Source organism: Lampris incognitus, chromosome 5 (assembly GCF_029633865.1).
Source record: "Lampris incognitus isolate fLamInc1 chromosome 5, fLamInc1.hap2, whole genome shotgun sequence".
In the NCBI taxonomy this organism is placed as follows: Eukaryota; Metazoa; Chordata; class Actinopteri; order Lampriformes; family Lampridae; genus Lampris; species Lampris incognitus.
In genome coordinates, this window is record NC_079215.1 from 3,335,500 (window position 1) to 3,360,148 (window position 24,649).

The 24,649-nt window shown below is 47.2% G+C and overlaps 1 protein-coding gene across 1 annotated transcript in view; it reads left to right on the forward strand.

Annotated features, from left to right (window-relative positions):
* Window positions 1–24,649, forward strand: part of LOC130112330 (E3 ubiquitin-protein ligase SMURF2-like) — a 175,763-nt gene that overhangs the window by 113,907 nt on the left and 37,207 nt on the right. The window contains exons 6-12 of the mRNA XM_056279659.1: window positions 1,434–1,518; window positions 2,843–2,926; window positions 4,299–4,510; window positions 12,234–12,318; window positions 15,543–15,701; window positions 22,679–22,735; window positions 23,716–23,812. Of these exons, the coding sequence (XP_056135634.1) occupies window positions 1,434–1,518; window positions 2,843–2,926; window positions 4,299–4,510; window positions 12,234–12,318; window positions 15,543–15,701; window positions 22,679–22,735; window positions 23,716–23,812 (779 nt within the window). The remainder of the gene's footprint in view (window positions 1–1,433; window positions 1,519–2,842; window positions 2,927–4,298; window positions 4,511–12,233; window positions 12,319–15,542; window positions 15,702–22,678; window positions 22,736–23,715; window positions 23,813–24,649) is intronic.

The following is a 24,649-nucleotide window of genomic DNA, read 5'->3' on the forward strand; positions in this document are numbered from 1 at the left end:
CCTGGGTTCGAGCCCCCGGGCTAGTCCAACCTTGGGGGTCGTCCTCTGTGTGGAGTTTGCATGTTCTCCCTGTGTCTGTGTGGGTTTCCTCCGGGGGCTCCGGTTTCCTCCGGGGCTCCGGTTTCCTCCCACAGTCCAAAGACATGTAGGTCAGGTGACTCCCTGTACTAAATTGTCCCTAGGTGTGTGTGTGTGTGGGTGTGTTAGTGCGCCGCTAGTGTAGTGGTATTGTGTGTGTGTGTGTGTGTGTGTTTGGGGGGGGGTGGCCCTGTGGGGGGGGTGGCCCTGTATGATGGCCTGGCGGTCTGTCCAGGGTGTCTCCCCGCCTGCCGCCCAGTGACTGCTGGGATAGGCTGCAGCATCTCCACCACCCTGAGAGCAGGGTAAGCGGTTCGGATAAAGGATGGATGGAATGAAGAAACATTATTGTGTGAACAGGTGTAGGCTGAAGCTTTAGCTTATCATGCCTACCCTTTTTACTTCGTACAAAAAAAACAAACAATACAAAACAAAATACAAAATCCAACGTTTCATTTGTATGCCCTTTCATATGTCACTTACCACGTACCTCCATTATGTTCATGCCTCCGTTACATATTTATCATGTTACTTCTGAGCGTTTATTAGCTCACGAACTGTACTACACAATTTTAATTCCCGGTCAAAGTTATTCCATAAATTAACCCTGTTAACAGTTACACATTTATTCTTTATATTTGTCATAGCTCTTGTTTTTTAAATGTGTCAATCCTTCTAAGTCCGTACCGACTCTGTCTGGTTTTAAACATGTTTTGCAGACCGTCAGGAAGCAGGTTTTTTTTCTTTACTTTGTACATTAGTTGTGCAGTTTTAAAGTCAACCAGATCACTGAATCTTAAAGCGTGAGAGTTAATAAATAGTGCATTGGTTGGTTCATAATAATCCGTTTGATGTACAATTCTGATAGCTCTCTTCTGTAGTATGAAAATTGGATTTGTGTTCATTTTATGTGTTTCCCCCCATACCTGCACACAGTAAAGTATGGAACTATGAAGAGAACAGTACATTACATATAGTGAGTTCTGGTTCAAGGTAGATTTAGTTTTATATAATAATGCAGTGGATTTAGACATTTTTAGTTTAATATGATTTATGTGTGGTATCCAACAGAGTTTATTATTTATTATCACTCCCAAGAATTTTTTCTCATAAACTCTTTCTTTGTTACTTCCAAAAGTTATTTCATGTTTTTCCCAGAGCAAAATATATTGGTATCATCTGCAAATAATACAAACTTTAATGATTCGGACACCTTACAGATGTCATTTATGTAGAGTGTGAACAGTTTGGGTCCCAGTACGTGCTTAAACATTGTCCGTTGTGATTTGAGAGCCATGGGTAGTGAGAAATGTTCATCTGTCAATCCTGTTTTATTTCTTTCTGCCCTTCTGTAGTGAGTCTCCAGTCGAGGGATCGCATTGGGACGGGAGGGCCGGTGGTGGACTGCAGTCGCCTGTTTGACAATGACCTACCTGACGGGTCAGTACTCTGCTGATTGCACCAGCAAGAAGACTTCACAGTCTCTCGCTTGTGCATAAAGCCATAACTCCAGCTCCTATTTGCATCCATTTTTGGCTTGGCGGCACGGTGGCCCAGTGGTTAGCGCTGTCGCCTCACAGCAAGAAGGTCCTGCGTTCGAACCCCGGGGTTGTCCAACCTTGGGGGTCATCCCAGGTCGTCCTCTGTGTGGAGTTTGCATGTTCTCCCCGTGTCTGCGGTGGGGTTTCTCCGGGTGCTCCGGTTTCCCCCATCATCAAAAAGACATGTATGTTAGGGTTAATACTCCTGTCTGTGTCCCTGACCGAGGCAGGGCAAGACGGACTGGAGTTGGTCCCCGGGTGCTGCAGGGCGGCTGCCCACGGCTGCTAGCTACACAGCTAGCACGGTTACATGCAGAGCAGAATTTCCCCACAGGGATTAATAAAGTTGACAGCACGGTGGTGCAGTGATTAGTACGGTCGCCTCACCACAAGAAGGTCCTGGGTTTGAGCCCCGGGGTAGTCCAACCTTTGGGATCGTCCCGGGTCATCCTCTATGTGGAGTTTGCGTGTTCTCCTCATGTCTGGTGGGTTTCCTCCCACAGTCCAAAGACATGTAGGTCAGGTGAATCAGCCATACTAAATTGTCCCTAGGTGTGGATGTGTGTGTGTGTGTGTGTGTGTGTGTGTGTGTGTGTGTGTGTGTGTGTGTGGCCCCTGTGCGATGGCCTGGCGGCAGGAGAAGCGGTTCAGATAATGGATGGATGAATAAAATATCTCAAAATCAAAATAAAAAAAAAACCATTGAATAGAAGCCATTCTGTCCTCACATGGTGTAACTCTACAGGGAAAAAACAAGTTGACGAGCAGTGAAGCAACCCACTGAACACGTGTGTGTGTGTGCAGCACTCCTTCCTCCTTACTGAGGCATTTAGCAGTCAGTGTGTTTGTTAACTCGGGTGCTGCTTCCTGGTTTGAGCTGTGTGGTGGGTGAAAATACAGAAGTTAGTTTGCTAGTGCACTGAAGGCTGAAGCTAGCGTCCCTCCGGGGACCGCTCATAAACTTTTTTTGTGGTGTTCGGTACAAAGAGCTGTTGGTACCAATGTGAGATGAGCATGTTTGTTGCTGTTTCTGTTTATCTTTAACTTCTGAAGGATTTGAGCATTGAAAGTTAGAAAACATGGGCCCCGGGGCCTGTGGAGTACTCAGAAGAGTTTGACTGGTCTGTCCACTGAGTTCTGACGTAGTTCTGATGTAGCCTGGTGGGTTTAAGGAACTAAGCAAGAAGTCTCATTCTCCAGTTTGATCTTTCTCGTTGCACCAGCTGGGAGGAGAGGAGGACGGCGTCTGGGCGCATCCAGTACCTGAACCACATCACTCGCACCACACAGTGGGAGAGACCTACCAGGTATGTGAACCTCCAAGACAATCTGGATTCAGATCCAACAGCCCTTAATTAGCATCTGGAGGCGAGGCTTTATGAAAACCACAGTTCTACTAGAACCCACAACAGTCTGCCGTTGCACTTTAACCCGCTTCCTTTTCCAGAAAGAACTTCCAGCCAGCTCGGTCCCGCTCACAACAATAACAGTCTGTCAGTAATGAGTGAGTTGCTATCAATTTCCTGAGCCCCCCCCCCCCCCCCCCCCACTGACCTCCACACCAACACACGAACATGCACACACTGCCCACCCATGTAAACAGCGGCCCAGCCAGCCATGTAGCTGCGTTTTGCTTGGCCCCTATTCCTGCAGGAACAACTGTCGCCTTCCTATTTGGCCCATATCAGTGGAGCTGTTAGAAGAGAGAGCAAACAAACTACCCCGCTCCTCCACCCCATACACACACCCACCCACCTGCCCCCCCCACACACACACACACACCACACCACACCACAACTCTCTGCTGTCCTCCAGAGGCAGCTGAGGGAGGGAATGTCAGTGGGGTGGTGGTGGACTGATATAGCAGGTAAATGGGAGATGCCATTGAAGGGGGGGGGGCAGGAAGTGTTCATCGGGCAAAAGAGGAGTAAGAGAGGTGGCTGGGAAGAAGGAAGGGTGGCTGAAGATGAATGCATGGTGGGGAAGGCCAAACAATAACAATTTTTGATCGCAGGCAGATTTATTTGCTGCAGTCTGCTTGTCATCACCTTAACAGAATTTTCACAGCTGACACATGAACAGTGGTCTGGGGGGCGTCCGGGTGGCGTGGCGTTCTAGTCCATTGCCTACCAACACGGGGATCGTCGGTTTGAATCCCCTTGTTACCTCCGGCTTGGTTGGGCTTCACTACAGACACAATTGGCCATGTCTGCGGGTGGGAAGCCGGATGTGGGTGTGTGTCCTGGTCACTGCACTAGCGCCTCCTCTGGTTGGTCGGGGCGCCTGTTCAGGGGGGAGGGGAAACTGGGAGAAATAGCGTTATCCTCCCATGTGCTACATCCCCCTGGTGAAACTCCTCACTGTCAGGTGAAAAGAAGCGGCTGGTGACTCCACATGTATGGGAGGAGGCATGTGGTAGTCTGCAGCCCTCCCCGGATCAGCAGAGGGGGTGGGGCAGGGCAGAGACCGGGACGGCTCGGAGAGCGGGATAATTGGCCGGGTACAATTTCGGAGAAAAACGGAGGGGAAAACCCCCCCCCTAAAAGAAGGAGAAGTATTGCTCCTATTAAATAAATTATCAAATTTTCAAGACTGCAGTGTGTTTCGAATATGAAGACATACTGCCCACACACACACACACACACACTTTAACAAACACCTTGCCTCCTCCCCTCCCAGGCCGGCATCAGAGTACTCCAGCCCGTCGGGAAGACCGCTGAGCTGTGTGGTAGATGAGAACACGCCCGTGATGACCCCCGTAAACGGGGCAGTAGCCAGTGGACCCCAGGGAGACCAGCGGCTCCAAGAGAGACGGGTCCGATCGCAGCGTCACCGGAACTACATGAGCCGCACCCACCTGCACACGCCGCCTGACCTCCCTGAAGGATATGGTGAGGGGCTTGGCATGAATACACACACACACACACACACACACAATGATGAGCAGCTCGAGCTTTGCAGGGGCTGTAGGGAGCTGATCAATCAAAGTTTATGTGAAAAGTACATTTTGTCCTTAAAACACAACACACACACTTAACAAGAAGGCGGGTCAGGACTCAGCAACACTTTCATTTCACCTTGTGTACTTGAATGAAACTGTTGCACTGCTGTGGGTTTCCCCCAACCCACAGCAGTGCAACACACAGACAAAACACATCCAAGAACTACAAGAACACACATTCAAACTAACACACATAGCCAAAAAAAAAAAATCACTGTCCAACAAACACCAGCCAGGATGACTGTCAGAACCGCCGTCTGCATGGGCTAGCAGTTAGCTTAGCCTGTTCTGAGTACGCGTCCTGTCAGACCGCCCCCCGTGTTTCCTCCTCGGGTGCAGCTCCAGGCAAGGCTCCAGTCCCTGGGCCCACAGTGCAGCAGACCAAGCTCTCCCAGCCGATCCAGCACCAGCTCTCCCAGCCATCAAGCGAAGACAAAACTTAGACGTGGACAAAGACACTGGATCACCTGTACTGGGTGAGGCCGCTGCGAACGTGCCATCTTCCCACACTGCTGAAAGACATAAAAGTAAAAGTGAGGAAGAAAACAAACCTTTATCTTTTACATTGGAGAAGAGAGTGTGTGTTAGTGAGGGTTGGCCAAATCAACAAGCTCACATCAGTTTTCAGGCTGAGTCCTCATCCTTACAGCCTTGAGTCTGTCTAGACTTCACAACTTACGGAGCGGGGTTAGTTGAGCGGGGTTAGCGGAGCGGGGTCGGGGTCAGCAGAACAAGGTTAGCAGAGCAAGGTTAGCGGAGCGGGGTTAGCGGAGCGGGGCTAGCGGAGCGGGGTTAGCGGAGCGGGGCTAGCGGAGCGGGGTCGGGGTCAGCAGAACAAGGTTAGCAGAGCAAGGTTAGCGGAGCGGGGTTAGCGGAGCGGGGCTAGCGGAGCGGGGCTAGCGGAGCGGGGTTAACGGAGCGGGGCTAGCGGAGCGGGGTCGGGGTCAGCAGAACAAGGTTAGCAGAGCAAGGTTAGCAGAGCAAGGTTAGCTGAGCGGGGCTAGCGGAGCGGGGCGAGCGGGGCTAGCGGAGCGGGGTTAGTGTATGGATGTTCCTGAATCGGACTTTTTCTACTGTCTGCCGGTTTGTTGCCGGGCCTGTTTTAGCTGGCGGCAGATGAAAAGTGATGCAAGACGAAGATCAGTTCTTATTCGGGTTTTTTCTCTTCCAGGGAGGGAGCAAATTCCCTTTTTCGCACTTCATCTCACAGCCAGCTGCAGTGCAACAGGCCGTACTGGCCACAGAGTCTGTAAAAGAAATGATTATTTGAAGGGTGGCACTGCATGCGACATGCCAGGCTTTTAGAGTGGCACCGTTGGCCCTGTGCCCTTTTTAAATGCCCCCGCTGTGTCCTGCGGAGCTGGCGGAGGTTGGCCGGAGTGAGTCATCGAAGCCCGACTGCTCATGGGCAGTTTTCCTCAGCTGAACCCTGTGAACCGCAGGGTGTGGTGAGAGGGGCAGACGGAGGGAGGGAGGGAGGGAGACGGACTGTGAGGCGTGGAGCGGGAGAGGTTGGGAAGGAAATCTGCTGTGGTGCCAGGAGGAAGTTTGGGTTGGGGGTTGGGGGAGTGGAAGTGATGGATTAGTGGGTGAATGTACTCTCAATGAACACCACACCCATGAGGCACACCCCCCCCCCCCCAACATCCATTCTCTCGCTCACTTACCAGTCATCACTTCTGTTAGGTAGCCGGCAACAAACCATCAAACTCTGGTGTTCTCCTTGTCCGCTGACTCAGGTCTGGTGTTTTCCAGTCCCTCTTTTACTTCTGGTAGTGCTTTCCACACGATGTGTGTACTGGCTGGAGCGCACACAACACAGTTGTGTTATATGCATACTTGGTCACACAAAACTCACACACTCAACCAAGTGATTCCTTGCTCAAACCAGGGTTTGTAGGGGCGTCCGGGTAGCGTGGCGGTCTATTCCGTTGCCTACCAACACAGGGCTTGGCGGTTCGAGTCCCCGTGTTACCTCCAGCTTGGTCAGGCGTCCCTGCAGACACAACTGGCTGTGTCTGCGGGTGGGAAGCCAGATGTGGGTATGTGTCCTGGTCGCTGCACTAGCGCCTCCTCTGGTCGGTTGGGGCTCCTGTTCGGGGGGGAGGGGGAACTGGGGGGAATAGTGTGATCCTCCCATGTGCTACGTCCCCCTGGTGAAACTCCTCACTGTCAGGTGAAAAGAAGCGGCTGGTGACTCCACATGTATGGGAGGAGGCATGTGGTAGTCTGCAGCCTCCCCGGATCAGCAGAGGAGGTGGAGCAGAGACCGGGGCTGCTTGGAGGAGTGGGGTAATTGGATAGGTACAACTGGGGAGAAAAAGGGGGGGAAATCCAAAAAACAAAAAAAAACGGGTTTGTATCCAATTGTGGTCAATGCTAGCACACGCCCTTTATCTTAGGCTGGGTCAGTATCCTGTCCCAACTCTGGCCAGCTAATACACACTCTTATACATATACACACTCTTATACACGCACACACACTCTTATACACACACACTCTTATACATACACACTCATATATACACGCACTCTTGTACACACACTCTTATACATACACACACTCTTATACATACATACACTCTTATACACACACTTTTATACATACACACACTCATACATACACACACTCTTATACACACACACACACTCTTATACACACACTTTTATACATACACACACTGATACATACACACACACTCTTATATACACACTTTTATGCATACACACACTGATACATACACACACACTCTTATACACACGCTTTTATGCATACGTACATACTCTGTTATACACACACTTTTATACATACACACACTGATACATACACACACTCTTATACACACACACACACTCTTATACACACACACACTTATACATACACACACTCTTATACACACGCATACTTACACAGTCTTATACATACATACATTCCTATACACACACTCTTATACATAAACACACACTTATACATATACACACTCTTATACATACACACACTCTTATACACACACTCTTATGCATACATACATACTCTGTTATACACACACTCTTATGCATACACACACTCGTACATTCACACACTCATACATACACTCTTATACACACACTCATACATACATACACTCTTATATATACACTCACCGGCCACTTTATTAGGCACACCTGTCCAACTGCTCGTTAACGCAAATTTCTAATCAGCCAATCACATGGCAGCAACTCAATGCATTTAGGCATGTAAACATGGTCAAGACGATCTGCTGCAGTTCAAACCGAGCATCAGAATGGGGAAGAAAGGTGATTTAAGTGACTTTGAACGTGGCATAGTTGTTGGTGCCAGACGGGCTGGTCTGAGTATTTCAGAAACTGCTGATCTACTGGGATTTTCACACACAACCATCTCTAGGGTTTACAGAGAATGGTCCGAAAAAGAGAAAATATCCAGTGAGCGGCAGTTCTGTGGGTGAAAATGCTTTGTTGATGCCAGAGGTCAGAGGAGAATGGCCAGACTGGTTCGAGCTGACAGAAAGGCAACAGTAACTCAAATAACCACTCATTACAACCGAGGTATGCAGAAGAGCATCTCTGAACACACAACACGGTGAACCTTGAGGCAGATGGGCTACAGCAGCAGCAGACCACACCGGGTGCCACTCCTGTCAGCTAAGAACAGGAAACTGAGGCTACAGTTCGCACAGGCTCACCAAAATTGGACAATAGAAGATTGGAAAAACGTTGCCTGGTCTGATGAGTCTCGATTTCTGCTCCGACTTTCGGATGGTGGGGTCAGAATTTGGCGTCAACAACATGAAAGCATGGATCCATCCTGCCTTGTATCAACGGTTCAGGCTGGTGGTGGTGGTGTAATGGTGTGGGGGATATTTTCTTGGCACACTTTGGGCCCCTTAGTACCAATTGAGCATCGTGTCAACGCCACAGCCTAGCTGAGTATTGTTGCTGACCATGTCCATCCCTTTATGACCACAGTGTTCCCATCTTCTGATGGCTACTTCCAGCAGGATAACGCACCATGTCATAAAGCTCGAATCATCTCAGACTGGTTTCTTGAACATGACAATGAGTTCACTGTACTCAAATGGCCTCCACAGTCACCAGATCTCAATCCAATAGAGCACCTTTGGGATGTGGTGGACCGGGAGATTCGCATCATGGATGTGCAGCCGACAGATCTGCAGCAACTGTGTGATGCTATCATGTCAATATGGACCAAACTCTCTGAGGAATGTTTCCAGTACCTTGTTGAATCTATGTCACGAAGGATTAAAGCAGTTCTGAAGACAAAAGGGGGTCCAACCCGGTACTAGCAAGGTGTACCTAATAAAGTGGCCAGTGAGTGTATATACACACTCTTATACATACACATACTCTTATACATACACTCTTACACATACACATACTCATATACTATCTTATACATACATACACTCTAATACATGCATTCTTATACACAGACTCATACATAAACACACTCTTATATGTATACACACTCTTATACATACACACACTCTTATACATACACATACTCCTATACTATCTTATACATACACACACTCGTATATACTCTCTTATACATACATACACTCTAATACATACACACTCATACATACATACACTCTTATATATATATATATATATATATATACACTCTTATACATACACATACTCTTATACATACATTCTTATACATACACATACTCATATACTATCTTATACATACATACACTCTAATACATACACACTCTTATACACACACTCATACATAAACACACTCATATATATATACACTCTTTTACATACACACACTCTTATACATACACTCTTATACATACACATACTCATATACTATCTTATACATACATACACTCTAATACATACACACTCTTATACACACACCCATACATAAACACACTCTTATATATATATATATATATATATATATATATATATATATATATATATATATATATATATATATATATATATATATATATATATATATACACACTCTTATACATACACACACTCTTATATACTTAGCACAAAAAGTAAGGAAATGTGTTTGGTAGATGATGTCTTTTTTGTAACAATGCTTTTTGGCAGTAAATCTTATACCGTTGGAAAGCCTGTTTATTTCCCTTTTAAATGGGGCCACATGTGTAAGGAACATGCATCTGTGGGATGAGCAGCAGAGCTGAGTATGTGGGTTGCGCCCATGAAAAATTTGCCAAATCTTCTCTGCCAATGCCAAACAGCTTATTTTGTTGCTGCTATTGACTCTTGTGTTGAGCTTCTGGTACACCAGGTGCTGACAACCAGCTGCCTGATATAAGATTTACTGCCAAAAAGCATCGTTACAACAAAGAAATAATCTACCAAACACACATTTCCTTACTTTTTGTGCTAAGTTTACATACACACACTCATACATATACACACTCATACATACAGACACTCTTATACATAGACACACTCATATATACTCTCTTATACATACACTCACTCATACATACAGACACTCTTATACATACACACACTCATATATACTCTCTTATACATACCCACACTCTTATACATACACACACTCATACATACATACCCACACTCTTATACATACACACTCTTATACACACATACGCTCTTATACATACACACACTCTTTTTCATACACACTCTTATACATACCCACACTCTTATACATACACACACTCTTATACACTCTTATACACACATACACTCTTATACATACACACACTCTTATACACTCTTATACACACATACGCTCTTATACATACACACACTCTTTTTCATACACACTCTTATACATACCCACACTCTTATACATACACACACTCTTATACACTCTTATACACACATACACACTCTTATAAATACACACATACATGGTCTGATGGTCACCCTAACCAGACTCACACATACTTACTCTCTTACCCAAAACTTGCTTGTATTCAAAAACACGTTTTGTTTTTTTGTTTTTTTATTTCCCCCCCTTTTTCTCCCCAATTGTACTTGGGCAATTGCCCCCCTCTTCCGAGCCGTCCCAGTCTCTGCTCCACCCCCTCTGCTGATCCGGGGAGGGCTGCAGACTACCACATGCCTCCACCGATACATGTGGAGTCACCAGCCGCTTCTTTTCACCTGACAGAGAGAAGTTTCACCAGGGGGGACGTAGCGCGTGGGAGGATCACGCTACCCCCCCCCCCCCAGTCCTCCCCCCCCCCCCGACCAAGTGCCCCGACCGACCAGAGGAGGCACTAGTACAGTGACCAGGACACATACCCACATCCGGCTTCTCACCTGCAGACACAGACAATTGTGTCTATAGGGATGCCCGACCAAGCCGGAGGTAACACGGGGATTTGAACCGGTGAATCCCAGGTTGGTAGGCAATGGAACTGACCGCCACGCCACCCGGATGCCCACTTTTTTTTTTTTTTGTGCCATTTACCTTGGTCTTGTGTAAAACGTGTTGCATTGTGTTTGTATGTGTGATACGTGCCACATGAATGAAATTTGGTTGATTGAACAAGTTGTCAGAGCAACTAAACCCCAGTCTGCCAAGGAAAAGAAACAACACTCCCAGAGGTCCCGGAGATCCTCACATGGGCGCCTCAGTCCGATGACCCAACAAGAGCGGACAGGAACTAACGACATGCAGTGGACAGCCCTTTAGCTGAGTCTCCGTCTATGCAGTTTCCCTGTCATATCAAAGCTGACCGGGTCACCCCACACACACACACACACACACACACACACACACACACACACACACACACACACACACACAGCCATACCCGTAGGTGCCTGTCCCTGTGAACAGCTGTAACAGCAGCTCCTGTAGTCTTCTGTCCGTCAACACCAGAGCGACCGGGTTTCACACCTACCTAAAACGACCATTGGCCGTCAAAATGACCGCCGGTTTTTAAACTCTATATTGTGTCAAGATAAATACCCAATTAATGCAGTACATATGTTAGTGTGTCTGTTATGAAACTAACTGACACCAAAATTAACATTTTAACAACAATAATACTATTTTTAAACAATTTAAAATGGCGGCTGCCCAACGCCTGTAAATACTGCAAGGCCTCGGTGGTGGTCATGGTGCGTCTGTAACCAGACATGTTGGACATCATCAGAATTCAAGTTTAGGCTATTTCTCTACACTGGAGGACGCTAGTGTGTTTTTAGGACGGAGCGACGAACTTCACGAAGGAAATTATGCTACCAACACATGTCATAAATACTGACATGACGCACACCATCACGCACAAATTATGAGACGGTCTTTTTGACCGTCCATGGTGGTTTTAGATAGATCTTACCATAACATTTTTTTGTGCAATTTATCTAAAACTAATTTTAATGCAAATATATGCAGTTTTAGGAGCATTCGGGAGCGGCAGGTCTGTATCCCCCCCCCCCACAGTTATTAAACTTGGAAAATCCAAAACGGTCATGTGACCGTCTTGGTCGTTGTAGTGTTAAGTGAAAGTGCAAAGCTGTGGGTGTGGTGTCTTCAGCACTGTCATTCATCTCTGACACATTCTCCTCTTCTCTGTTTCTATTTCCAGAGCAAAGAACAACCCAGCAGGGACAGGTCTACTTCCTGCACACCCAGACTGGAGTCAGCACCTGGCACGATCCCCGAGTTCCCAGGTAAAACAAAGATGTTGCCCACCAATACACACACACACACACACACACACACACACACACACACACACACACAAAGATGTATAGGTGTTGTATGTTGTCAAGGGTATGAAGTAAAGCAGCACTGTCACACTGCTAATATACAAAGCTTGATGTTTATTCTGTATGGTCACAAAACGAATAGAGCCCAACTGGACTTGACTCGATTGGATCGGGCCCATTTTCTCCTACATTTCCTTTGGGTTAGTTTCTAAAATTGTGTTTTTCATCAAAATTTAGGTTAAAAGTTGGGTCTTACAGAAATCCAGGACTGCAGATGCTGGTATTGGATGTAAACCGAAGTATCAGACCATTGTTGAGTTGACCACACAGCGGGGCCATCGGTTCTGTACTCAATCATTTCGATCCACAAATTCTCAGTGGCCTGCTGTTTCATCCCCCAGGGATGACATGCGTTATCCCTATTGAGTTACCCTTTTTGTCCATCTGTCAGAACAGCTGCTCTTCAGCAATAAAACCACATCCTCACAAGGTCCAACAAACTTCCCACAACCTCTGTGTTGGCTCATTGTTAACAGTTCTGTTGATTTGACCTAGTATGTTGTGATGAGCGCAGCAGCCCATGAGCCTTTTTCCCCATGCAGGGACACACACACACACACACACACACACACACACACACACACACACACACACATACACACACACCCCAGGCAGTCCGGTTGTCCCAGAATAGGGCTAAGATATCTACTGACAGGAATGTAGGTCTGTTGGGGGAAAGGAGAGTAAGGGAATTGGGAGTGTGTCGTTTCTAAGATGGTGTTTGATAATGTACACTTTGGAACCTTCTTCTCTAACTATGAATATGATTTCTGCAAGTAATATGGTTTTGACCATCTTACATTGTTAATGGCGTCCATGGGGAATGTAACACCTAATTACCCGTTGTGACTGGCCTGCTAGCCGGTGTGATGAATCGTGTCCTGTTATATTGGCTTCTAGGAGGCCAGCAAGCATAGCTGGGAGATTTTGTCAGCTGATATTGGCGTTGTACTTAAGTTCACCATTTTCCACATCAAGATAAATAGTATTTTCCTTCTTTAACTGGTTATCTCTGTTTTTGCCATCCCGACAGCCTCACTCCTTACTTTCCACTCATCTATACATTACAAGTATGCCTGATGAACATCAACGACTTGGATCTTTTTCATCTTTTTTAGGCTAATGCAGGGAAAGAACAATTTGGATTCATGTCTGGAAGAAGTACTACAGATGTGATATTTATACTCAGGACCTTAGCTAAGAAATACATTGAAGGACAGAAAGAATTGCACTGCGTATTTATTGATTTGGAGAAGGCATGTGACAGAGTACCGAGAGAGGAGCTGTGGTATTGCCTGGGAGCAAAGAGAGTGGCAGAAAATTAAATCATTATAATTCAGGACATGTACAGGGACTGTAAGACCATAGTTCAATGTGCAGTGGGAACAACAAGCAAGTTTGAGGTAAAGGTAAGACCGCATCAAGGATTGGTGTTGAGCCCTTCCCTGTTTGTGATACTAATGGACAGCCTCACGAGAACATCTTAAGAAAGTGATCATGGAGCATGATGTTTGCTGATGACATTGTACTAGCAAACGAGGACAAGGAAAGGTTGAAGAGAGATCTTGAAGATGGAGAGAAGCGCTAGAGATTAGAGGACTAAAGATCAGCAGAACAAAGATTTAAGTACCTGTGTATAAATAAGCAAGTAGAAAGTCCAGGATTGGCCTCGGGAGGAGAAGATGTCCCAGAAGTTAACGAATTAATGTACTTGGGATCAACAATACAGACAGAAGGCAGTGGTAAGAAGGAAGTCAAGAAAAGGACACAATCTGGGTGGAACTGATGGAGAAAGGTAGCTGGAGTACTTTGGGACAAAAGAATGCCATTGAGGGTAAAGGGCAAGGTATACAAGTCAATGGTCAGCCCTGCCATGCTCTGTGATATGGAAGCAGTAACAACACCCGAGAGGCTAGAATCTACATTACAGGTAGCAGAGGCGAACATGCTGCATTGGTCCTTGGGGAGTGACTAGAAAAGACCAGAAGAGAAATGAAGACGTGAGAGCTACGTTCAAGATCAGAGAAGTGGATGAGAAGTTGAGAGAGATGAGACTGAGATGTTTGGACATGTACAGAGAGAGGCATAGACTATATGGGAAAGAAAGAAGGTATTGGACCTGGAAATACCAGGCAAAAGAAAAAGAGGAGGGCCAAGGAAAAGATGGAGAGGAGGAGAAGGAGAAGAAGAAGAGGAAGAGGAAGTAGTAGTAATAGTATGGATGAAATCGTTTTGAGTACCCTGATCCTAAGTGTTAATGCAAGGCACACCTAAGTTCTTCAGTGTTTGGCTCCATTTTTGTCTTTGCCTTGAAGGGTTACAGATCTGCGTTAATGGCGGAGGGAATGACTATCCCGTGTTTCATTATATGAGCTATGGTGCAGTATTAAGACATGCTGTTTGGCGAGAGCACTGGGCTCCAGAGCTGTGTTGTTCAACTACACTTCCATGTGGGTGGTATTAGGTAGTTTAGTCAGGCTAAAACAATTCAGGCCATGTTTAATTCAGCAATTCATTCCTAATCCAGGTCACATTGCTCCGTGTAATGAAAATTTAAACACAGTTCTGCAAAACCATTTAAATTGGCAATTTTGGCTTTATTCTACATTTGTTTCTCTCTTTTTTTGCTGAAACTTGAATTATTTTCTTTAATTTTAGCCTCACTGCCTAATAAAGCGTCTTTACAATGTAGCTCATTTGATTGAAAAAACTGTGGCAGCAAGGAATCCATACCCTTCATATTTCCTCAGCAGGGATGATTGTAGGCATTTCCAGCTAAGAATCCACAACCATATGAGGGAAAAGGATGATGCTAATTACTCCAGGCTGGATCTTTCCAAGTCAGTTATGTGTGAAAATCATTAAGCATGTTTTTTTCTGCTGTATTGCCATCTGCCCCTGAGTCACGTGTCAGCAGAATGACTGTGAAAATGTAATGTTTAGCCAGTCAGTTTTTGTTCTCTTCTCAGGGACCTGAGCCATGTGAGTCTCTCAGTAAAACCTCAGTGATTCACGTCTATAAATAAGACGTGCTGATGTGCTGAAACGCTGACCTGATTCCCTGATGGCTTTTCTTTTGTCGAGTTATGAACTAAATAACACTAAGAAAACCACTTGTTCCTCAGGGACCTTAGCAATGTGAACTGTGAGGAGCTCGGTCCTCTGCCTCCGGGCTGGGAGATCAGGAACACCGCCACTGGCCGGGTCTACTTTGTCGACCACAACAACCGAACGACGCAGTTCACGGACCCGCGACTCTCCGCCAACCTCCACCTCGTCCTCAAGTAAGTGAACAAGTGGGCCAAAGAATGCATGGCCATTGGCGGGCGTCACTTGGGCTGTGGTTCGGACTGGTATTAGAAGGTTTTCAAAGTGTAACCCTTGGGGGCACCCTGGTGGCTCACCTGGTAGAACGCGTAAGGCTGAGTCCATACCGCAGTGGCCTGGGTGCGAATCTAGCCCGGACCCTTTGCTGCATGTCGTCTCCTCTCTCCCCTGCCTCATTTATTTATTTTATTTTCCCTCTCGGTCAATTACCCCACTCTTCCGAGCCGTCCCGGTCTCTGGTCCACCCCCCTCTGCTGATCCGGGGAGGGCTGCAGACTACCACATGCCTCCTCCCATACATGTGGAGTCACCAGCTGCTTCTTTTCACCTGACAGTGAGGAGTTTCACCAGGGGGACATAGCGCATGGGAGAGTCACGCTTTTCCCCCCAGTTCCCCCTCCCCCCGAACGACCAGAGGAGGCGCTAGTGTAGCGACCAGGACACATAACCACATCCGGCTTCCCACCTGCAGACACGGCCAATTGTGTCTGTAGGGACGCCTGACCAAGCCGGAGATAACATGGGGATTCGAACCGGCGATCCCTATGTTGGTAGGCAATGGAATAGACCACTACGCTACCCAGACACCCTCCTCCCGTGCCTTTATTGTCTCTCTCTCGACTATCGCTATAAAAAAAACATTTTTAACCCTTTCTCCTCTGGATGTGTTGTTTCTCTTCATAGCCATAAACCATGTTTCCATTCAAGGTTTGGGTGAATTTTACTTTTATAAAGCTGAAAAGTTGACATGTGACTCGGCAGATTTGTTTTAGTTGCTTTTCAGTGAACAAACTCTACATCATCAGAATGTGATAGACTGCCATCAGAAACACACAGATGGATGGATAGTGCCGTATTAAGCGTTACTTGCCAATGACTAGACTCACTAGCCCTTGGCTAATGGGTCGGATCTTTTAGTCGACCGGTTAATGTAGTCGCCCGTGGTGCGGGAGACCCGGGTTCGCATCCCGGCTGCAGTGGTTCTCGGCTGCCCCCGAATTCGCTACATCGGTCGCTCTTTACTGCATAATCCATGGACTGACATGTCCATTTTTACCACCTCGAGATATCCATCCATCCATCCATCATCCGAACCGCTTATCCTGCTCTCAGGGTCGCGGGAACGCTGGAGCCTATCCCAGCAGTCATTGGGCGGTAGGCGGGGAGACACCCTGGACAGGCCGCCAGTCCATCATACAGGGCCGACACACACACACACACACACACACACACATAGGGACAATGTGGTACAGCCGAGTCACCTGACCTACATGTCTTTGGACTGTGGGAGGAAACCGGAGGAAACCCACGCAGACACAGGGAGAACATGCAAAGTCCACACAGAGGACGACCCGGGACCCCCCCCCCCAGGGTTTGGACTACCCCGGGGCTCAAACCCAGAACCTTTTTGCTGTGAGGCGACCGCGCTACCCACTGCGCCGCCGTGCCGCCACCTCAAGCAAGTGCGAAAAAGAAACGTGAATATTGCGGTCTGTCTATAAGCATTCCTCCTGTGCAAAGCGCTCCCCCAGAAGCAGCTTGATGAAAACATTGCTACTGTTTCACAACTCTTTCTGGGCCCTCATTAATTCCTCTTATTTGTGAAGGCAAGGCGCGCGCCCATAATTTGTCGCCTGCCATTTTCGTTTGCCAAGCTGGAATTCCGAGCCACCATGTGTTCATACTTACGTGCTGCTGCAGCCCGCTAGTCGGTCCGTCTTTAATAACACGCTCACACCCACAGTCTCCCTCCTGATAATGGTACGGTTGCCAGACTCGGGCCTGAAGAATGAATACCACTGTAGCTTGCAGAATCGCTGCATTCATGAGGCTGACGAGGGGAGGCTAAATTAGGACTGGCATTATTCCTGTCTGCGTGTTTAAAAAGTGTCCGCCGGGCAGACGTTTTCTCCGTGTTTACACCGAGATGCCACAATTAATGCCCTTCTCCCAGCTACACTCAGGAGAAACTGCCTTCACCTCTGTTATGGAGAGTCTGTCAACGTAGTGTGCAGAGCTCCTCGAAAACCACTCCTCACCACAGCCGCCTGCTTGTTTCGTACTGAAACAGCTCCCCAACCAACACACGTGTACATCTCATTTCGGTGTGATGACAAATTCAGACACAGTTTATGAAAACAACAGATCGGAGAACCCAAATCTGTGACGTTACCGTGGCTCTCTTCATTAACAGGCGGTAAAACAGCTGCAAACGATGTTTTATCAGATGGTTGATACCAGACGACTAAGCCAGCCACCGCTGACCAATGTAGTCACACTAATCCCATACATCGTCAGTGGAGCTGCTCCAGAGAGAAATCCCATGTCAGAGTCTTGGCTCCTCGCATGGCTCTGCCCTGGGAGGGACCGGTTCAACACCCCCCCCCCGCTTTAAATGTAGTGGAACTGTCCACGATCATATGAGTAACACGTGACAGCTCTGCTTCAGTGTGGGCTGTCGCTCACGTGGAGGCCTTCCTGACGTTGGCGAACTGAGAACCGAGTCCCCCCCCCCCCCCCGACTTTCTCTTCCACCAAGAGTCATTCCCCCCAAGGCTCAGGTCCACCTGAAAACCGTTTCAGAACTACACTTCTTCATCTCGCTCGTGGTATTTGTACTGTGGTTTGCGTCTCGTCTGTCTGTTTCCCCGTCCGGCAGATGAACAAAACTCTCATGTCGCGGTAAAAAGGAACGCCTTCACCCGGTCAGTCCCAAGGACAGAGTAATTCCTAGTTTAGAGACTCTGTCCTCTGCTGCATCCCTCATCACAGTTCTACCTGTACCCGCTAACGAGACACATGTACCCGCTAATGAGACACATGTACCCACTAATGACATGTACCCGCTAATGAGACACATGTACCCACTAATGACATGTACCTGCTAATGAGACACATGTACCCACCAATGACATTTACCTGCTAATGAGACACATGTACCAGCTAATGAGACACATGTACCCGCTAATGAGACACATGTAACCGCTAATGAGACACATGTACTCGCTAATGACATTTACCTGCTAATGAGACACATGTACCCGCTAATGAGACACATGTACCCGCTAATGAGACACATGTACCCACTAATGACATGTACCTGCTAATGAGACACATGTACCCACCAATGACATGTACCTGCTAATGAGACACATGTACCAGCTAATGAGACACATGTACTCGCTAATGAGACACATGTACCCGCTAATGAGACACATGTACCAGCTAATGAGACACATGTACTCGCTAATGACATGTACCCGCTAATGAGACACATGTACCAGCTAATGAGACACATGTACTCGCTAATGACATGTACCTGCTAATGAGACACATGTACCAGCTAATGAGACACATGTACTCGCTAATGACATGTACCTGCTAATGAGACACATGTACTCGCTAATGAGACACATGTACTCGCTAATGACATGTACCTGCTAATGAGACACATGTACTTGCTAATGAGACACATGTACTCGCTAATGACATTTACCGGCTAATGAGACACATGTACCCACTAATGACATGTACCTGCTAATGAGACACATGTACCCACTAATGACATGTACCTGCTAATGAGACACATGTACCCGCTAATGAGACACATGTACCCACTAATGAGACACGAGTCACATGTACCGCTAATGAAACACATGTACCGCTAATGAGACACATGTACCTGCTAATGACATGTACCCACTAATGAGTCACATGTACCTGCTAATGAAACACATGTACCCACTAATGAGACACATGTACCCGCTAATGAGACACATGTACCGCTAATGAGACACATGTACCCGCTAATGAGACACATGTACCGCTAATGAGACACGTGTACCCGCTAACGAGACACATGTACCGCTAATGAGACACATGTACCCGCTAATGAGTCACATGTACCCGCTAACTAGACGCATGTACCCACTAATGAGACATGAGTCACATGTACAGCTAATGAGACACATGTACCGCTAATGAGACACATGTACCCGCTAATGAGACACACATACCGCTAATGAGACACGTGTACCCACTAATGAGACACATGTACCCACTAATGAGAAACATCTACCCGCTAATGGGACACGTACCTGCTAATGAGACACATGTACCCGCCAACAAGACACATGTACCGCTAATGAGACACATGTACCCGCTAATGAGACAAATGTACCCGCTAACGGGAGACATATACCCGCTAACAGGACACATGTACTCGCTAATGACATTTACCTGCTAATGAGACACATGTACCCACTAATGACATGTACCCGCTAATGAGTCACATGTACCCGCTAATGAGACACATGTACCCACTAATGACATGTACCCGCTAATGAGACACATGTACCCACTAATGACATGTACCTGCTAATGAGACACATGTACCCACTAATGACATGTACCTGCTAATGAGACACATGTACCCGCTAATGAGACACATGTACCCACTAATGAGACACGAGTCACATGTACCGCTAATGAAACACATGTACCGCTAATGAGACGCATGTACCTGCTAATGACATGTACCCACTAATGAGTCACATGTACCCGCTAATGAGACACATGTACCCACTAATGAGACATGAGTCACATGTACAGCTAATGAGACACATGTACCGCTAATGAGACACATGTACCCGCTAATGAGACACATGTACCGCTAATGAGACACGTGTACCCGCTAACGAGACACATGTACCGCTAATGAGACACATGTACCCGCTAATGAGTCACATGTACCCGCTAATGAGACGCATGTACCCACTAATGAGACATGAGTCACATGTACAGCTAATGAGACACATGTACTCGCTAATGAGACACATGTACCCGCTAATGAGACACACATACCGCTAATGAGACACGTGTACCCACTAATGAGACACATGTACCCTCTAATGAGAAACATCTACCCGCTAATGGGACACGTACCTGCTAATGAGACACATGTACCCGCCAACAAGACACATGTACCGCTAATGAGACACATGTACCCGCTAACGGGAGACATATACCCGCTAACAGGACACATGTACCCGCTAATGAGTCACGTGTACCCGCTAATGAGTCACATGTACCCTATAGTGAGACATAAGTACCCGCTAATGAGACATAAGTACCCGCTAATGAGACACATGTACCCGCTAATGAGACATACATACCCGCTAATGAGACATACATACCCGCTGAGACATACCTACCTGCTAATGAGACACGGGTCACATGTGCCCGCTAATGAGACACATGTACCCGCTAATGAGACACACGTACCCACTAACGAGACATAAGTACCCGCTAATGAGACATACGTAACCGCTAATGAGACACATGTACCCGCTAATGAGACATATGAGACACTTGAGTCACATGTACCCGCTAATGAGTCACCTGTAGCCGCTAATGAGACATACGTACCCGCCAATGAGACATACGTACCCGTTAATGAGACATACGTACCCGCTAATGAGTCACATGTACCCGCTAATGAGTCACATGTACCGCTAATGAGACACATGCACCCGCTAATGAGACAAATGTACCCGCTAACGGGAGACATATACCCGCTAACAGGACACATGTACCTGTTAATAAGACACATGTACTCGCTAATGAGTCACATGTACCTACTAATGAGACACGTGTACCCGCTAATGAGACATATGTACCCGCTAATGAGACAACTGTACCCACTAACGAGACATACGTACCCGCTAATGAGACACATGAGCCACATGTACCCAATAATGAGTCACATGTACCCGCTAATGAGACATATGTACCCGCTAATGAGACATACGTACCCGTTAATGAGACATGCGTACCCGCGAATGAGTCACATGTACCCTCTAATGAGACATATGTACCCGCTAATGAGACATACGTACCCGCGCTAATGAGACATACGTACCTGTTAATGAGACACATGTACCCGCTAATGAGACACATGTACCCGCTAATGAGACGTATACCCGCTAATGAGACATATGTACCCGCTAATGAGACATATGTACCCACTAATGAGACACAAGTACCCACTAATGAGACACATGTACCCGCAAATGAGACATATGGATTTTTTTTCTTTTTTTGATTTTGAGACACGGGGAGAACATGCGAACTCCACACAGAGGGCGACCTGGGACGACCCCCGAGGTTGGACTACCCCAGGGCTCGAACCCAGGACCTTCTTGTTGTGAGGCAACAGCGCTAACCACTGGGCCACCTTGCCGCCCAGTGCACATCCATATGTTCCCAGTTCTGAGTGCTCACATCGATGTGTAGTGAAAACAAATCCCGGAGGCTGCACACCTGTCAGTCATCGTAAAAATCAAACGCACAATGAGACTTTTGGCCTTGTTCCCCTGCCAATACCTGTCCTCTGCTTTTGTCTTTTTCCTTTTCCTCTCTGCACAACTGTCTTTTTTCCCCTCTTTACTACTCTTTTAATCCTTTCTTTACACCTTTTATCTCTACCCACTGCCCCCCTCGGCCATCTTTTCCCTGTATTCTGCCCTTTCTAATATTAATTTTTCTCTCTAATATTAATCTTTCTCTCTGTTCCTCCTTTGCTGTTTCATCCTGTTGTTTGTTGTCTGTATGTCCTCCCTGGTCTCTGTTCTCTCTGTCCTCTTTCTCCTGTTTTGTTTGTCACCCCCTGCTTCTGCTCTTTTCTGCTTTATGCTGTCTTTCTATGTTCCACTCTTTCTCTGCCCCGCTCTCACTGTCCTCGCTCTCTGTTTTGTCCTTTATTTTCTCTCTCTCCCTCCCTCCCTCCCTCCCTCCCTCCCTCCCAAAATGTAATTCTCTCTCTCTCTCCCTCCCTCCCTCCCTCCCAAAATGTAATTCTCTCTCTCTCTCCCTCCCTCCCTCCCTCCCAAAATGTAATTCTCTCTCTCTCTCTCTCTCTCTCTCTTTTCTCCAGCAGCCCAAGTCCAAATGGTTCCCGTGTGGCCATGGACAGCCAGAACACTAACCTCAGGTAACCTACATTCACACACACACACACACACACACACACACACACACACACACACACACACACACACACATAAACACTGTCTAACACACACACACACACACACACACATAAACACTGTCTAACACACACACACACACACACACACACACACACACACACACACACACACACACACACACACACACACACATAAACACTGTCTAACACACACACACACACACACACACACACTTAACAGTCATTTGTGGATAGTCAGTGTGCATGACTGCAGTCAGCGTTCTTCATGCTGATAAATACTGACACACACTCGGTTCACCTGCCTGTGCAGAGCAGCTTCAGCAGCCACTCACTCGAACCTTCACACCGACACATTCACTCACTCGAACCTTCGTACCAACACATTCACTCACTCAAACCTTCACACCAACACATTCACTCACTCGAACCTTCGTACCGACACATTCACTCACTCAAACCTTCACACCAACACATTCACTCACTCGAACCTTCGTACCGACACATTCACTCACTCAAACCTTCACACCAACACATTCACTCACTCGAACCTTCGTACCGACACATTCACTCACTCAAACCTTCACACCAACACATTCACTCACTCGAACCTTCGTACCGACACATTCACTCACTCAAACCTTCACACCAACACATTCACTCACTCGAACCTTCGTACCAACACATTCACTCACTCGAACCTTCACACCCACACATTCTGCTATGAAGCCCTGCTGACTGGTCCTCTTCCACACCATGATGTCATCTTGTGTGTGTGTGAGTGTGTGTGTGTGCGTATACACCTTTCTTTACTCTCACGTGGATGCTATTCAAGCTTAACCCCCCCCCCCATGCGTACACACACACACACAGCACACACAGCCCCTCTGGCTGTGTGTCTGTGTGTGTGTTGGTAGGATGGCTGTTAGTCCATCTTTCACTCTGTGTGTGCTCTGTGTCAGCAGGCTGCCTCAGATGAACCTCAGCTTACAGCCAGCTGAGCCTGTCTGTCTCTCTCTACTGCTGAACCCTCCCTACTTTGGAGACTGTCTTACCAACCAGGTGCTATAGTAGCAACCACGGCACGGTGGCCCAGTGGTTACCGCTGTCGCCTCACAGCAAGACGGTCCTGAGTTCAAACCCCAGGGTTGTCAAACCTTGGGGGTCATCCCAGGTCGTCCTCTGTTTGGACTTTGCATGTTCTCCCCGTGTCTACGGTGGGGTTTCTCCGGGTGCTCCAGTTTCCATGTTAGGGTTAATACTCCTGTCCCGTGCCCCTGAGCAAGGCATGGCAAGACCAACTGGAGTTGGTCCCCGGGCGCTGCACGGCGGCTGCCCGCTGCTCCTGGCTACACAGCTAGGATGGGTTAAATGTAGAGCAGAATTTCTCCAAGAGGATCAATAAAGTATCTCCGTCATCTGTCACCATTGTTTGCTTAGCATGACTTCTGACACCCCAGTCAGGGGGGGAAGTAGTCTAGATAGGTTTAGATTCATATTGTGTTAACTCTCCAACCAACTACTTTGGTTTCGGGCAGCAAAGGTAAACGTGGGTGATGATCTCTATCTATGTATATATTCATGGTATCTATGTCTGTATCTATCTGCTGCCTTGTGGGGTAGGCTATTTAACCAAAGGCTAGGGCGGGGCAAAGCCCGACAGAAAACCTCCAGAGGAGTAACCCCCCCCCCTGTAGATCAATTACTATGGCCCACTTGAATGTGGACATGTCCTGGTAACTGAGTCAAGGTTGCTCCAGTTATGGGTTAAACAACAAAACAAACTACTGCCTTGTAGACGCCCCGGGAGGGGTAAAGGCTATGACACCGACCCAGACAGAGACTGGGTTCCGAAGGAGTTACGACCTCGGTCTGCTATCAGCAAGCCACAAGCATTGC